Source organism: Parasteatoda tepidariorum, chromosome 2 (assembly GCF_043381705.1).
Source record: "Parasteatoda tepidariorum isolate YZ-2023 chromosome 2, CAS_Ptep_4.0, whole genome shotgun sequence".
Lineage (NCBI taxonomy): Eukaryota > Metazoa > Arthropoda > Arachnida > Araneae > Theridiidae > Parasteatoda > Parasteatoda tepidariorum.
In genome coordinates, this window is record NC_092205.1 from 43,180,080 (window position 1) to 43,198,325 (window position 18,246).

At 27.7% G+C, this 18,246-nt stretch overlaps 1 protein-coding gene and 1 long non-coding RNA gene across 6 annotated transcripts in view; both read right to left on the minus strand.

The window, feature by feature from the left end:
- Window positions 1–1,686: 1,686 nt before the first annotated feature.
- LOC139424992 (uncharacterized) lies at window positions 1,687–5,792 on the minus strand. The gene is made up of 2 exons (XR_011636143.1): window positions 2,945–5,792; window positions 1,687–2,879 (listed from the first exon to the last, which is right to left on the minus strand). It is a non-coding gene; the product is annotated as an uncharacterized lncRNA (long non-coding RNA).
- A 165-nt stretch (window positions 5,793–5,957) lies between these two features.
- Window positions 5,958–18,246, minus strand: part of LOC107453327 (leucine-rich repeat-containing protein let-4) — a 157,996-nt gene continuing 145,707 nt past the window's right edge. For all 5 annotated transcript variants that reach the window (XM_016070105.3, XM_071177506.1, XM_016070103.3 and 2 more), the window contains 3 exons: window positions 17,656–17,836; window positions 13,033–13,172; window positions 5,958–7,379 (listed from right to left, as the gene is read on the minus strand). In XM_016070105.3, coding sequence (XP_015925591.2) covers window positions 7,132–7,379; window positions 13,033–13,172; window positions 17,656–17,836 — 569 coding nt within the window. In that variant the 3' untranslated portion in view covers window positions 5,958–7,131. The remainder of the gene's footprint in view (window positions 7,380–13,032; window positions 13,173–17,655; window positions 17,837–18,246) is intronic.

Below are 18,246 nucleotides of genomic sequence, written 5' to 3' on the forward strand. Positions count from 1 at the left end.
ACCGGAGCAGGAGTACACAGTAAGCTCTTTTCTGACAGCGCCCCTGTGGGATACTATATGTCAAATTTTGATGCAGAGATCTTCGCTATATCGATAGCCCTGGAAAACCTTAAGAATAAGATCAATTACTTCACTAAAGCAGTAATTCTTGTCGACTCTAAGGCAGCTATCCAGGCAATTGCCATAAACCATAATTTAGACACTCAGACTATTTCAGATATTAGAGATAATTTGATTTTTCTCGAGAATGCCAACAAAATTATTATGTTCCAGTGGATCCCTTCGCATGTAGGAATCAATGGCAATGAAAAGGCAGACCAACTAGCCAAGAAAGGGACACTCGAACCACAATGTAATAAACCGATTCCACCAGACTCCCTCAAAAAACAATTTTCCGAGAAACTTAAGACCAACCTAAAGCTCAACCAAGCAGTAAAATCCACTGGAAAACCCTGGGCTAACATCCAAAACCGTTGGAAGAAATTTTGTCACAGTCCTCGTAAGAAGGCTGTGGCAAACTTCAGACTCTCAACAGGCCATGACTGCTTGGCAGAGCACCTCAACAGAATAGGTATCCTTCCATCTAGCGAATGCCAAATCTGCAATTCGGGAACGATGAACTCAGACCACTTGCTTGTATGCCCTTTATTGGACAAACAACCCCAAGAGCGAGGTGATCTGTGTAAACTTTACTGGGATGCCAGAGATCACATGAACTCTCTGTAAAGACTACTCCTCATTCTTCACTGTATATATATATTTTTTCTTACTTTAAATTTTTTTTCTATGTGTTCTTTTTGTATTAATATGTGTTTGTTATTGTAATTTTGTTCCTTTTTACTCCTTGTTTAAGTCCACTTAAAGTTGAACATTGTATATGGATTAATATTTCCAATAAAGCCATATGTAACATCAGATTTAAGAGCGACAATTATTCATTCCTGAAATTTTATTAATTTACAAAATCAATTACTGATACATTTTTGAGTACGAGCGAAAAAAAATGTAAAACTACCTTTTTTTTTGGATTTATATTTTAGTACAAAAATAAGTTCTAGATTTTTTCTAGTTCTTTTTTTTTGTAATTAAAAATATCAAAATATATTTTGGTTTGCAATTACAACGTCAGAATAAAATATATAAAAGGGACACCGGTGCCCCTTTTGTGTCAAAAAGTAAAAGAAAAAGTAATATTCTTTAAAAAAAAATTTTATTTATTAATTTTTAAATTGAAAAGTAGAGTATTTTTTGAGGGATATTCAAATTTTTCAAAAATCTTTTTGTCATTTACACTTACAAATGTGGCCCTTTCAATGAGCAGAAAATTCAACTGACTGAATTCTATCCATTTTCTGAGCAGAGTTAGATTCTCTGGGTCAAAGAGCGGCAAACGTGATATTTTTTAAAATTTAATAATTCTTGAAATAATTATCAAGTGTTCAAATATTTTTTCATAGTTTTCTGTGCATTTTTTTATATAGCTCAGTAATTTCTCATTTTTAATGTGACAGTTCTAAGAAGAAAAAAAAAATGTCATGTAAAATTGAACACCCAAAATGGCGATGTTTTTATTTTTTCTTCTAAATATTGAGAAAAATCATATTAGAACCTATAAAGTGCTTCTAAATTTATAAAAATAAGAATATGAAAGCGGAGAGTTTGTTTCAAGAAAAGAATTCACAACACTAAAACAGTCAAAATGTAGTTTTAATTATATACAATATTATTAAAAGACAGTGTTATATCAAGAGGAAGACAGTGTTTAACAGTTAATTTGAATTTTTAAGGTGAATATAATTTCATTAAGAATATGACATTGATTGTCTGAGAAGTAAAATACTTACAAAACTTAAATAATGTTTTATTTTCAGTTACATTAAGGAACACTAAATAAATTATACCAAAAACACTATTTGAAAATTGTTTTTATAATTCAATAACATTCAGTTTTCAGTGTGGTAAACTAATTATTCGAATTTGTCTATACTTACAGAATAAAATAAAAATTCTGAAATGGTTAAATAATCCCTTGAATAACTTGAATGAATATTAAATATAAATTTTTGGTATACACAGGAATCTGTGATAGTTTGTCATAAATCTAATGTGTTAGGTAGGATTCATTAAGTAACTAAGTATTAGGAAAAAAGTTATTTAAAAACAATGCTAAAAATATTGGTACTACTCCTCTTAAGAGGCCTCTACTCTCGTCAGCTTGAATTTTAGGTTAAATTTATAATTTGCGTTTGTTTAATATTTTTTTTGTACTTAAACTTTTGATGATAAAGTATTATTAGACAGCACAATACCTTTCAAACAAGGTAGAAAATACAGGTAATTATTTATTTTGTTTTATTTTATTTTATAACCGTCGTTGAACAGCCGACCCAATTTTATGGGTTTATGACTACTAATGTTCAACTCCGTAGCCTTGTAATTTCGAACCCAATCCAGAAGACAAGGGAACTCCTGGATCGAGCATTGGGCGAAATTTGCTTTCGTGGAGGACTTTTGATGGAGTTAACCCGCATTTACGTTACATGGAAAGGAAGACCACGATAACCTACCACTGAGGATATTTCGCTGGATGTGGAATTCATATCGACCATCCATCGCTGGGATTCGAACCCGGTTCGCCTCATTGGAAGGCGAGCGCTTTATCACCTGAGCCAAGAGAAATAGCGGGTCGGGATAGCCTGTTTTTGGTAGGACGTTGGACTCGCGTTTGTGAGAACTGTAGTTCGAATCTCACCGGCCGAAGAAACCCCGTGTATTAAATGGTGAAGGATGCGCGTTTAATCTGTTGGGGTCACAAAGCCCTCTAAGTTTCCATAACAAATCAATACCTCTGGGTGTTCCTGAATTGGATATTGATCACCCTCTGGTTGAGGTCAAAATTATGATCTGGGAATGAATGTGTGAACAGATGTATGAATGGGTCAACCCCGTAAAATTGGCTGTGACGTGTGTATGTGATTGAAAAGGTATTCTTGGCCATAGATGGGGTCTGAAAAATAAGAAACGCACCCTCTTCCTTAAATTCGCTTGGTTTCCCAAGCAAACTTACTGGCATGGCAAGTAGGCAGTAGAAACAACAACGAAAAGTAGAGAAATAGGGCTTTTAAAACTTCTAGGAATTTTCTTCAAAATTTAAAAGCAATAAAAATAATGCGATTTGTGGTTTTGAGGAAGCAATTTTCTATACGTTTGTCAGTTTTTAGATTTTTTTCAAAATATAATGTTATTAGAGTTTAAACTGATGAAAACCAATTTGGATGATGCTGAAAAATTCTTTTAACGTACATAAAAACAAAAAAGCTCATAAAAACAAGGATACTTATCAAAATTCTAAAAACAGGCAACTGTATGCTAAACTACCAACCGAAAATTGTTGATTTTAGAATTGCATTGACATAATTTTGTCAGAATAAAGTGATAGAAAATCTAAGATACCACTCTCTTTATATTTCAAATTGCGATTGGATGCCGGCTTTGCATTTTACATGTATCGAAAGATACTGCCAAATAGAGCAATTATCCATCATCAGTTCATTTTTGAAAATTAAATAACGAGGATTATTGCTTATTTAGAATTTTCCTACCAGCATTTCATCCCTTCCACAGCACTTCTAAGTTAGCACTTCATCCCTTCCACAGTTGAGTTTCATTCGGAGAGGAAGGGTCTCTTGAGATGGCCGTAAACATTCGAAATAAGATCCATACTTTGAATTATTAATTTATTATTGAGAACAGATAAAATTTTTAATAACCTTTAATATTGAAGTGAAACATCTTCTTTATGCATTTTTCCATGTTAATTCAAACAAATACGGTTGGCGTCATTAATAGTTTGGTGATATTTTTCTGACCCAGTAGTACCAAATATCTTTAAAACTTTCCCAAATTCTTAAAAGATTCTTGTCCTATTAATGTCATTTTTCTTAAAAAAAAGAGACATTTTTCTATGTATGTCTTTTGGAATAGAGAAACTAGGTTCAATTTCAAAAGAATTTGAATTTAGTAATATACTGAAAAAGTTGAAATTATATGAACGGAGGTGGTATTTTTTCTTAATATGTAATTCCCACAATTTGATATAAAATTAAAAAAAGGGATAATGATTGTAGGTACTTGCTGTCTTTTCAATTTATCATATTCAATTTTCATTTTTGAGCATGGAAATATCACTTCGTGAAAAAGCTGTTACTTTATTTAGTTGTACTTGTTTTTTGAAAATAGAAAAATTGGGTTAATAAATATTAAGTTTATTTAAGATTATAAATAATTTAATGTTGCGTCAGGTTATAAAATAACTAATTTATATAACGATATTATTAAAATACCATTTTTTCATATACTCGCAACAGAAGTTTAAAATTTATTAAAAATAAAATTATATTCTCCAATTATCCAGTTCTGTCCAAATAAAAATTTCACTACATAATTAAATCAAAATATGTAGTATAAAATTAAAAAAATGCAAATTTTTTTTAAAAAAAAGCTATTAATGCAAAATTAAAAATATTTTTTCAAATAGCGTTTATAAAAAAAAAAAACGTAAAACATTTAAAATTTAACGTTTAAAATTCATTCAAACTTCCTGAATTAATTTCAGTTTCACATCATAAGAATAATACAAATGTTTTTCAATTTTTTACTTCTCAAAATTAAATTGAAGCAGTTACATTTAAAAATAACAACACCATACAATAATAAAAGAGAACAACACATCACTTTGAAAATTATTTATATAGTTTTAAATAGTTTTTCTTAATAAATTATTTCAATTATTTTGTACTTAAATACAATTTAATAATTTATTCGGTGGGCATAGAACAGTTGTCTTTCTAACAGACTGATAAAGTCAACCATGTAGAATTAGTATGTTATTATATTATGTTTGAAGTTTCTGTACACACGTTTTTATTTCGACTTCCTTGGTTTCGACCTCATAATAAACTTAGAGGTACAATAAAAAAACGCGTTAAACAGTTTGAAGCATTTATAACTTTTTTCAACACTTTTTTTAAAAGAACATGTAATGATATCATTATATTTTTGTAGAAAGCACTACTTGTGAATTAATATGGAAATATTAAGCAACTTATACTAAAAAAAAAGAATACAAAAATGCTGTGTATTTAGTATAAAATATCAGATACATACGTATGTAATTTTTTTTTGAAAAGAAAAAATATTTTCACTTTTTTACAACATTTAGATATTAAATATTTCTAATCTCCTTCTTAGAATGCAGGATTTTTCAAAGACTTGAAGAAGTCAATGAACAAATTCATCCACTTTTGCCTCGATAGTTCCAACGATGACGATAATATCAAAATTTGTGACGAGATTCAACTTTTTCAGTTAATAGATCAGCATCAACACCAAAAACAGCACCATTTTTCATCGGTAACAAGGTATTTATAAATTTAACACGAATATAAACATAAAAATTAAATTTTTCTACAACGCTTTCCTAAAACAACATTTCTGAAGATAAGTTAAGAAAGTAAAAAATTATAGGCAAAAAAAAAAGAATAATTTTTTTTTTCATTTTAAATTTAAAAATGATATATTTTTTGGAGACAAAATTGACGTTCAATTTATATTAAAGAACATAAAATCTATATTAAATTGTTTTCTTTCAGATTTTAAATCTATGAATTATAATGCGTTGACAAACGTAAATTCTTTCTAATGGAACATCCAAGTGTTGTGTATCATGTGGAAATACCAAGTTTGACGAACTAATGTGGCTTTGAGTCTGTTTTATTTGACGATATTTTATGCGATGCCAGATATAGTTTTTGACCCATTTTGCTCCTTTTTCTTTTAAATTATTACAATTTTGCAAAATTACTTTAAACTGATAACTCTTCATTTAAACACAGAATAAAGTGTAAAATTCAAGTGAAAATGTTTTGGTTCTGAGATCGGTTTTTCTTTTAAATATCATTTCAAACAGCGTATAATTATTTGAAATTCTCAACAAGATCTCGAATAATAACCTCTTTGAGTGGGAAAAATACATACAGTCGATATAAGTCTCTATTTTCCTTTTGAGAAAACTGTATCTAAAGTATTTACTTTTACATTGATCAATTGTCGTTAAGAATATTCTTCTGTAACCAACCAGTTCTCAAAACCAACAGCATTTATCTGTTTCTTTTATTTTCTCCGTAAATTACAGAACTGAGTTTCATTCTCTGTGAAGATATACAGCATTTTGTTAATTATCACAATTTCTTAGCACTCCAGTTTTCAACAAGAATTACTCTTATTTTTACTCAACAATCCATTTTTTGACGTTTTAGGCTTAGAAATTTTTGTTCATGTTTTGATCAAAAATATAATAACTTTTCTCATTAGTTAAATGCATATCCCACATTTGAATTTCATAAGTTTTGTTTCATATTTAATAACTTTTTTCCAAATATAAATGTATTCATCTTTTATTTTCCCCATCAGTTTCATAACTAATTTTCATCATCTGTAATGATGTACCATTATTTCATTAATGAACACAACTTTTTAACTGTGCAGTTTGTGATAAGAAACACACTTATTTTTTCCACACTAATCCATTTTTTTGACGTTTTAGGCTCAGAAATTTGTTTCATGTTTTCATAAAAAATGCAATTTCCTCATCAGTTCAATTTCTTAACATTCCATCAATTTTTGTTTTTGTATTTTAATATTTCTCTTCAAATATCAATGCATTTGCGCTGTACCTTTCATTTTATACGCCAATCCCAAAGCTAAGTTTCATTCTCTCTAGTGATTCTCTTACATCTTTCTCATTATTTTGCTTATTAACACAATTTTGCTATGATAAATTCGTTGATAAAAAATGCACTAATTTTATAGACCAATCCATTTGTTGACGTTTTATGATCAGAAATAAGTTTTATGCCTTGAGCAGAAATACAAGAACATTTTTTTATCAGTTCAATTTCTCAATGTTTCACTCAAATCTAAATTTCATTAATTTTGTTATACATCCTAATTCTTAACGTTTCAGGTTCAGAAATAAATTCTATCCTTTGAATGGAAACTTATTTAAATACTGATTCCAAGTATTTTATCATTTAATTGGTCACTTTCTTGACAGTAGTTTATATTTCTTAATTAAGTTACCATTAGAAAAACCAAGGTCAACGTTACCGATGCAATTACAGAATTATAAGGTGTTGATAGACGTTCTCCGTGCGAAACACACACGAGTTGATCATCTGGAATTTCCGCTAGTTGCAAGTTTTGATACTCTTCGGGAGTTTCACATTTTGTCTCTTCGGGAACTTGAACGATGTCAGCTCCTTTGTTCTGAATCCAATCTCTCAACCATGCTATTTTGCAGTCACAATGAATTGGATTGTCTAAAAGAAAATAAATAAACAAATAAATACATACATAGATAAGTAAATAAATCAATTGATAAGAAGATAGATAAATAGAAAGATAGATAGATAAATAGATAAATAAATAAATATATGAACTGTTTATCGATGCAATAAAGCTAATTTTTTAAAAAATTTTCAGGTTTGATTTCAATATAGTATCCGCAGTGGGAGCTTGAAGCCATTTCATTTTCAGAAGGGCAATCACCTTTCTACCTATAGAAATCAAACTGAAACAAAATAAAAAACATGAATATTCATTCAGTCTGCGCGCCATCTGTTGGCATTAAAGTTAATCTGTTTCACTACGCTTTTTATAAAAATTGTTCGAATTGCGAAAGAATATAATTTAGAAAACCAGAATTACCAGTAAACTGTTACCATATGAACAAATTACCGAATGAATGGTTTAAAAACCGCATATTTTGGTTTCATTACAAAAAGTACGTTTTTAAAAAAAAATCTAATATATATAAATCTCTTACGTGGCTCCCAAATTTTGGCTGTATTTCTTTTCCCCTGGTGGCAACGTTTGCTTTGTTTTGTTTACGTTACTATTTCTCTTACACGGCGAATCGACCAATGATTGCCGCTAAAAATGTCACATGCCAAATCTAGCTGAGGTGGCTCAACATATATAACGCTTTTAAAAACGGAAACTGAAATAACCAGAGCGCATCAGCTGCGGCAATCTCATACTATTAATACTAGGCAGAAGTGAGTAGTCTTTGTCGATAGATCTCTATTTTAGTATTTTGTCGAAAACGCTTTTTTTCACTAATTTATATATTACGAATTTATTTGACGATTATTGATTTATATCACGAATTATACTATAGCACATTTCTTATAGGTTTAACGAATTACATGTCATTTATTTGAATTCAAATTTATTTTAATAACTTAGTATTTTACTAAAAAGATGTAATTTTTTTTTAAAAAACAGTTTTTATATGGATTTGAATGATTGTTTTGAATTCTTAGAATTTGTGAATTTGCAATGCACCTAAGTTAGTAGCGAGCGAAGCGAGGTTGGTTTGCGAAGCAAACCATATAACATTCCGTAGCAATTTTCGGGGGTTGGCGAGCGTTAGCGAGCAGGGGGCACAGCCCAGTAGTTAGAAATATTATGATATAGTTACAATACAGTATGGTAATTTTACTAAAAAATTTTTCTCCATGCATTTTTATATTAAACCAATTTTTATTATTTATAATGATTTCTACAAGCTCACGCACAAACTAGCTTATGCACTCTTTTTTTTCTTCTGTAAGCATCGCTTTATTTTATAAATTGTTATTATTTTAATTATGTATATGTTTATGCATACATAATTACAAATTTATATCAAGTAGCATATTATTATATTGACAGTAATTTGCGTAAAATCTAATCCCTGTTATTCGCTGCGCATCTTTTATCAAATTTGAAACTAAAATGAAATATAAGCTAATCCACCAGAGGAATTTCGTGACCAAAAAATGAAGAGTTTCATAAAATGATAAAAATTTTATTTTTAATTTCATGCATATCGTTACAATGGCAATCATTTGACTAAATAAGTCTATTTAGCACTCGTTACACGTTCTTCAATAAGTTTTAAAAAAAACGCTCACTTTATCAATAAAATTTTGTGGCTGTGAAATTAGTTATGAGTTTTATGCTTTAAAAAAGTTTCCCTTTTCGAATTGATGGCTATTAAAGTTGAAGACGAATGATCGTTAATTTATCAATCAAAATCCGGTCACAAACACTGATTTAAAAATTCTTGACATTCTCAATATTTAAAATGTTTGTTTTATTGATTAGTGTAGTGGTATCAGGTATCATTAAAATTAAAGTCCGTCTATTCATAAGGTTAAATCGAAGTCACTTTATTGATGTTTGAAGTTCTCAAATTTTCTGTTATAAAAATCACTTATATATCATTTTTGTTCTTGAGATTCAAATGTAATGAAACATATCATTTTGTTCCATCTCATTTTAACTAAAATATTATAACTTAAGTATTTGTATTATAGTAAATGTTTTCAAAACTTTTAAATTAATTGAATATATTCATATGATTCATTTTGAAAAACACAAGGCACTGCACATTTCGGCAATTTCTTTCTGAAATTATTGAGATATGTTTTTTATTCATTACTTAAATATTTATATTTAAGTAAAATTATTTTTAATGCAAATTTGACATTTTTAAATAACACATCAGAGATTTATTTCTATAATTAAATTCCTACAAGTGACGTCACCGTAGCGGAATTTGTCGATTCAGAAGCCAATTCGGTTTGACATGGTGACGTCGGCTACAGGTATCCTATTAAATCTAATTTAAATCACAATGGTTAAGCGTAATCACTTTTCAAGTTTCAAATACCCAATTGTCATTGGTTGTTTAAAAAGAAAATATTTAGCATAACATATTAGAAACATTTTATATATTTTGCCTTTCATCAATTTGACTCTATATATTTTTACAATTTTAGGAATTGTGTGGTATTTTTTTAACCGTTTTTAACGATATATTCTTAGATAGCACAGACTCTCACAGTGACGTTATTAAGAAATCAAAAACGGTCACAGTAGTCACAGTCACAGGTGTGACCGTTTTAAACTGTCACGATGAGGCCATAATGTTACTTTATTTTGTGATATCACATAAGAGTTTCCCTGACTATTCATTGCGACTTTTATCAATTAGTAATCGCACCTATACTTTACTGGGACTGAAGTCATAGAGAATTTTTGTTGCCACTTAGTTGCACCTTTGAGCCCTTGAAAAGCACATGACAATCATTTTACTACTTGTCTTTTTAAAATTACAGGAGTATTTTTTGCCACTCGTCTCTCTCAAGTTAGATCAGTCACTTGGAAGTCTTGTTAGCAGTTTTTACGATCTCTTAAAATTAAATATGTTAATCACAAAAGAGTCACGAATGGTCACAACAATTACATTGACGTGTTTTCTTTTTTGAATAGCTCCTAAGACCTCCCAATATGATTTTGAAAGAAAAAAAAATTCTATTTCCGTAAATGTGTTTGTTAAATTTTTTTTACATGCAATATTACTTTATTCTCTTACACTCTCAGTGTCAGAAATTTTTTTTTAAATGTAAATATGCTCCTTGTCCAAATGGAAAAAAAATATTTAAATAAATTTATTTTAATATTATCTGCTTAAATAAAGAACTTGAATGTCTTTTCTCTCTGTTTTTGAAAAAGATGTATACACTTACATTTCCTTTAAGATTCATGTTAAAAATTTAAAATTTTACACAACTGTTATAGCCACAAACCGTTTTGATAAGGTTTATTTTATTCAGAAATATTGATTAACGATTGCACAGAAAGAAAAATAAAGTTTGTGAACGAACAATTCCATAAACTAAGCCTTTTTGTAATGTTTCAATTTTTAATAAAATGCTTTATTCTATTTTGCGTACATTTGGACAAATATTGATTTTGTTTGCAAGATTTTTTTAGGTATCTTAAATAATCCGTAACTTAGAAAATGATTTGTGTTAAATTTAATTTTACAACTTGAAAATGAAAACGGAAAAATTGTTGACAGGTGAATATCATTCAGAAGAATAAACATCTAATTAACATTTGTCCTCAAAAAGCAAACGATTTTAAATCAAACGCGAAACACAGCTGCAGTTATTTTTAAATCGTTAGCAAATTTTTTTTCTCGAGTGGCTTAAAATTAGATAGTCCATGCTTTGATGCTATCACTTAAAATCGAACTTATAGTGGTCCATTAAAGATATGTTACGAGATTAAAATGCATTAATTTGTGCTGAATCCGTCAAAAACAATTAAAAATGCTTTATAAGAGCTTCGTACTGCTTTCATTAAATGCTATGACGAATAACTGGATATCATATGCCATCATATTTACCTATACTCCATTCTGACCTCGTTTGTTGAAATATCTAAACAAAGAACTCACATGACAATTATAGCAACGATGATGTATCCATTGAATATTTAAAAAAAAGGATCACTTTGAGGAATGTTGTATTTAATCTTGAAGAAGCTTTAATCCTTTTATGGTTTGGTTAATAGCCATTGCGTTTTTTTTTCTTTCGAAAAGTGTTATGTATTCCAAACTTGTGATTTTATGAAGTTTTGAGCTTTCGTAGTGGTTATTTCAAAAGCAGAATGAAGGGGGTAAGTCCTACTTATTTTTTATTTATTTATTTATTTTTGCATATAAGCTGTTACATTAGAGAATAAATTAGCATTTGTGATTTAAGGTTAATTAGAATAAGTTAGTGTTTCAAATATTGATGATTAAAGAAAATAGGTAAGTTTTGTTTTCCCTTTCGATTTTTTATAAAGCCTATTTAATTTCTTTGTTTAAAAGTTCGTTCATTTTCAAATACTTATCGGGTGTTGGTTTTAGATTGCCAAGTCAACGTTATTTCAATTTGATCACATTTTTTTTGTTTCCTCTTTATTTTTGTAACAATGCACCCCAATCAGCAATATTTTTTCATGGTTTTTATTTTCTGATTTAGATTGATTAATTTAAAAAAGTAATTAACGTTTCTGATCATTTTTTAATATTTAAGGCTTTTTGTTTTCACTAAATACATAAATTTGTACACAGTTAAGAAATTAAAATATTTGAAGTTTTATTTCACATCAAATCCTCAATTTTTTAAATTGCAAATGTGTACTGGATCTTTCCAAAGAAACTATTAATGGCCAAATTTACTATTTTTACAATACTCATTTATGTATTTAATATTATTATAAAAAATAAATTTTTAGCATTATCATTACTGATTTTTCAAAATGAACTATGCTCATTAGTATGTAGTTATTAAAATCTATACTAGATATTATAATTTTCAAATATTGTAAGCCATTTTTTTACAAGCAGTTTTTAGAAAGTAAAATATATCAGAGTTTTATAAACAGTAATTTCTTGTGAAAATTTATTAGTATTTTTTATTTCTATTCTTAATCATAATATTTATTGACAAAGTGACTATGTGACAAAGACGTGACTTATTCACGTCTCACCAGAGTCACGATGTGACTAAGCTGACATGTGAATATGTCATATTCATGTCATATGGAGATGTCACTGCGACAGTTATTTGTCTCATCGTGGTCTGATGTTGACGCCTGGGTGACGTCGAAATCCGATGTCCCTATAGGTGGACATAATAGCTTTCAAAAACCCACGCATCGACGTCTGTGTCTCCGTGACTGTTTCATTTTTGTAACAATCTGGTAAGGGTGCTATCTGGGTTGTTAAATAATCAATAGAGTTCAAATCAAACATTTATGTTAAACTTGAAGCAATAATAATGTTCTTTGTAAGCGTTTCGTCACGAATACAATTCTCTTTAAAATGCATATTTAAGCGATCTCATCAGTTTAGAGTCATATTTTAATTCTATTTATTAAAAAGATAGTTTCAATTGATTATTTCGAACAATTAATTAGTTTCTTGAAGTAAAAGATGAAAAGCGTATAAAAAATCTCAAATCATAAAATGCCTGTACCATTAAGACAATTTTTATTTCAAATTAAAGCACGTGGTTCTATCGTAATAAAACGCACCACAATAAATAAACTAATAAATTATAAAAATGTAATTAAAAACATAAATACCATGTATATCAAACACCTGTAATGTATTTAAAACCGGAGCATAAGTTTCGTATGGGAAGGTGTTGAGCTGATTAGATTGTAAATGTAACCATTCCAGAGAATCTAAAGTGATTAATGACGTTGGGTCGACATTAATTAACCTGAAAAAGAAAAAAAAATTCTAAATATAACATTCAAAAATTATTTGTTTCCTTCCTTCTCAATATTTATTTATAAAATATTATATTGAAAGTTCTTTTTCTCTACAATGTAAAAATAGTAGTGTAATATCTTTTATAATTCGATGCTTAACCAAAAATTCTGAGAAGGAACGCTTCATTTTAAGTTAACACCAAATAAAATGTTCATGTATACTTAAAAGGATGCTGTCAAATCTAAACATCAATAAATTAAAATGATTACACCAAGCTCATGCGCATTCACACTATTTCTGAACTATTTTCACTTGCAAACATGCCAATTTTTGCCTACTTTGGATATTGTCAGTAGATTATTTGCAATTGTTTAGGAAATGACGTAAAATTTCACTGTTATAGTTTTATTTTACTTGTATGTTGTTATATATACTGTAAAATATTTTGATGTTTAGATGTTTTTTAAAGTTGAGGAAAACTAAATACATTAAGTAGAGGACTGTAGTTATCACACAAAAAAGTATAGAAAATTGACAAAATAACAATTGTTTGAAGAAATTAGTGCAAATATATTGCTAAAAAAGTGCTTGTTTTTTTAATGAAGTGTTTCTTTGCAATTAACTCAATAAGCTGAGTTTAATGAGTATGAAAATATGTGTATTCAATAAACAAGCAAACAAAAAATGAATAAATAAATAAATAAAACCATAACAGTGAAATTTTATTTCTACAAAACAAAAGTTTGCGTTGCAGAATGTATTCGTGTGTTTAGTTGCGTAATAAGAATAATTAGATTTTAATTTTTAAATATCTGTCAACTGTGTTAAACAATTTCATAACATTTAATTTCTATCCTCTTCTGTTCTAATTAATTAGGTCTTACTTGAATTCGTCTTCATATTTCTTTTGCTATGTTTGATTTACAAACTAATTTTATTTTAAGAATAAGTGTTGTGCGCATGCATCCTAAACTAGCTTAACTAACTTACAGAACAATGAAAAAAGGGAAAAATAAAAGTAAAAAATAAGTAAATAAATAAATAAATATACATATATATATACTCGTATATACGACGAAACGAGAAATGAATATGATTTTTAAGGAAAGTGAAAAATATAGAATTTCTATTTTGAATTTTAATTGTGCTATTTTATTTGAAATAAATGTTTACTAGTGCAAGTTTATTTGAACTATATTGCAATCTTTTCGAATTGCTAGGCATAAAGTGGGAAGATTTATTACAAAAATTAAAAAAAAATTATTGCAAAAACTGTTTATCGCTTTATATAAATAGGTAATTTCGTGTTATTCTGTTATAAATTTAGTGAAATAAAGCACTATTATTCCTTAAAAATTTCTTTTTTTCATATAGTGAATATTAAATTAAAACTTTAAAAAAATAAATAAATTCAATTTTGGAGAAATGAAATTTAATAAGAAAATATTCTTTGGCAACAGAAGAATGAGTGATCCAATATCAAAATTCACTTTTAAATGATCTCAAAATATTTATATTATTGGAAGCTTTCTTTACTTTTTGAGAACATTAGAAAGGTCAAAAGTTACATTATTTAATCAATAAAATAAAGAGTTTAATATAAGTTAACTTTGTTATTTTTGTAAGTAATTGTCATTAAATTATTTTAGTTATATTATTTTTATTGCATTTTTTATTATATTATTTTTATTAATAATATGATGTCGATTATCTACCAGTTGTTATATAAAATTTTAAAGAAATACAGAACATTTATCTTGCTTTAGAGCAGTTAAATTTTATAGGTAAAATATTTTTGGCCGATTTTTTTTCGTGGTTCATTTTCGTTTTTTCTTAAAGTTCAATATCAGAAGACATGAACAAGCTTTTTTAGTTAAATATAGTGTATGGTATTTTTTCGCATAAATTTAAACAAATAATCATATTCGACAAAGTAACAAGCAATTTTTTGCTTAAAATAGTATACGGTTGTTCACATACATATTATTTTTAGTTACTTCGTTTTATCTAGGGAACTAATACTCGATTATTTTCCTTTGGAAGATACAATTTAATTTCGTCTTTCATCTTCTTGGGAGTGCACTGTTTAATCCCATTTTTCTAATACCATTTGAGCTTCTTTGCTTCAATATACGGATTAAATCTGTTCTTTCGTCATTTCGGGAACAATTTCAACTTCTTTACGACTTTCACTAAAAGCTCCAAATCTTATAGAAGTGCTTTTTTATCTTTTCTTGTTTACTTTGTTCTTTTTGAAAAACAAAAAGAATTGGAACTTCTTTTTTAAAAAATATAATTTTGCCATTTGGTTCTCACTTTTAGATTATCGATAGACATTTTTGGTGTAAAGGGGAAACTAAGACAGAAAAGCATGGTCAAAACTCCCAAAATATGGATAAATTTACAGCATTTTTTGCTTTTTTGGAACTCCAAAAAGCTCGACAATTTTTACCAAAGCGCTTTGGATCAGGTTTTGGTAAAATTAATAATAAAATAAGGTTTTATAAATGTTATAAAATTAGGCTAATGTGGTAAAATTTTGTAATTTTATCATGGTATTGTATTTTTTACTAAATGTGCAGTAATAAGAGCTATAATTTAGAAAACCAGAATTACCGATAATTCGTTGCTAAATGAACGTAAAAATTACCAAGTGAATGGTTTTAACTTTGTAAATTTTGGTCTTTAATACCAGAATTATAATTTTTTTACAAGAATTGTCATTACCATATGATATGTTAGTTTTGTCAGAATTTTTTTGTCTGTATATGTTTTTATATACCCTCTCTCTCTGGAAATTCAATTCGGGCTTTGTGCCTCCGGAATCAGACGAGCTGATAGTTGCACACACCAGTTCTAGTTTATTTTATAATTTCTTCAATTTATTTTTCCTCAACCACAAATAAAAACTAATATTTTGAATTCGCAAACCAAAAAACTTTAACTGCATATTTAGATGATAAAAACAGCTAATAAGAGGCAGTTACTGATATTGCTGTGTCATTTATTTTTCCTCATATACCACCAAACAACATATTGGTTTTTATTTTTATTTGATGCAGTAGAAAGGTATAACATTAGCAAATTAATTACTTTAAAAACATTTTTTACATTTTTTTTTACATCTTATGTGTAAAGTTTCCTGCACTAAATTTCTACAACTTGAAAATGCACAGTGCATTTATATCGATTTTCCTTCGGAACGATGATTTTCATTGGCTTAAATCAGGGTGCGTAGCGTTTTTAAAAAGTACTTAAAGGTGCTAATTCTTGATTTATGTTTTTTAAAAGCCCTTAATGCTACTTTTTTAATTCGGGGTTAAAAAGTGTTGAATTTTCTATCTTTTAAAACGAGATTTTTTTCTTTGCCGTGTCGATTGTTGTTCTAAATTACAAAAAAATGCATGATTTTCACAATTTTCTTTGCAATATTTATCAGTAACAAGTTTTTTTTAATCATGATTATGTTAAGATTTTGAATTTTATTGATTTTATGCTTATAAATTAAGAATTTTAAACTATAGAAAAAAATAATTTTATTGCTGCACAGATCCTAATTGTGATTTTTTTTGGAAAGTGATTGAAAATATTTTTAGTGCTTAAATAGTACTTAAAAGGTGCTTATTTTTTGCTGAAAAATCTGGTTACGCACACTGTAAATGAATTGAAAAGAGAAAAAAAACGATTAAGATGTATCAGTATTTATAATTTAAATTTCTAAATACTAAGTCAAAATACGTAAATTTAGTAGAAATTTTTTATTGCTTTAGGTATATAATTGCTTAAAACATCAATTTATATATGAAATAATCACAATTATCAGTTTCAGTTTTCAAAGACTATACTAATAAATTTTATCTTAAGTTTTAAATAAATGTTTAAAAAAATTAGGTTTAATTGAAAAAAATTAAGATAAGTTTATAAAAATTAAGTTTAAAATAAAATCGAATGCGAATATTTTATTGAATATCTATTGCATTCCTGCGGGATTTATGCATTAAATTTTTTAATTTTTAATGTTTAATGGTATCAAGGTTTTCTTTTTGACACTATAATTGTTGTGACCGACAATGCAATGACCAACAACCCCTCTAAGTAAGATTTAATACAGAGAATATAAAATACAAATGAAATTAAGCGCAATTTTACAATTTAAAAAATACAAAATCTAATACAATTGCTAAACAATGTTATACAATTTTAAAAGTTTGCTCTAATTTAATCTTTTAAATCTATGAACTGTTTTACAAAACACTTAAGCCATAATATAAATGAAAACAATCTAAGCAAGTTGTAAAAATATACCAATTATTTTGAAGGTAGCAAATCAGATTCAAAATCCGATACAAAATCTGATACAAATGCTAATTTTTGTATTAAAATTTTATAAATTTGCTCTAATTTGATCTTTTATATCTATGAAATGTTCTGCAAAACAATTAAGCCATAATATAAATAAAATGCAATCTAAGCAAATTGTAAAAATTTACCAGTTATTTTGAAGATAAATAAATTTTAAGTTTTTCCCGTAAGGTCTAAAATCATCTTCTTTAACTCTTGATATATTGTTTCCTCTCAAGTCCAGCTGTCTTAATCGGCTTAAATTTTTCAGGGATTGTGATGGAATTTCTTCCAGGCGATTAACTCCAAGTTTCAGCCATTCCAGAGAATCTAAAATTTAAATGAAAGCTTTATTTGAACCTTAGTTTCATGAGACTAAAGCAACAAAATCATCGGAATCCAATTACGAATATTTTTATTAAAAAAGAGTTAACGGATACATTTAAAATTAAACAAGTTTGAAAAATGTTTTGCAGGTGTTCGTAGATTTGATTTATTTTCAACCAAAGACTGCTTTTAAAACGGCTATTTATTTGTTTTTAAAATTGAATATTTTCTTATATAATGCATTCTGCACTATGAAAACTATCTGCACCATAAAGCATTATCTGTACTATAAATCTGCATTTGTGCAATAGGGATCAAATTACGGAATAAAGTAACGACACTTTAAATGCAACATCATATGAGGGGTCCACTTGGAAGATATTTTACCCATTTTTTGGCTAAAAAGAAAATTT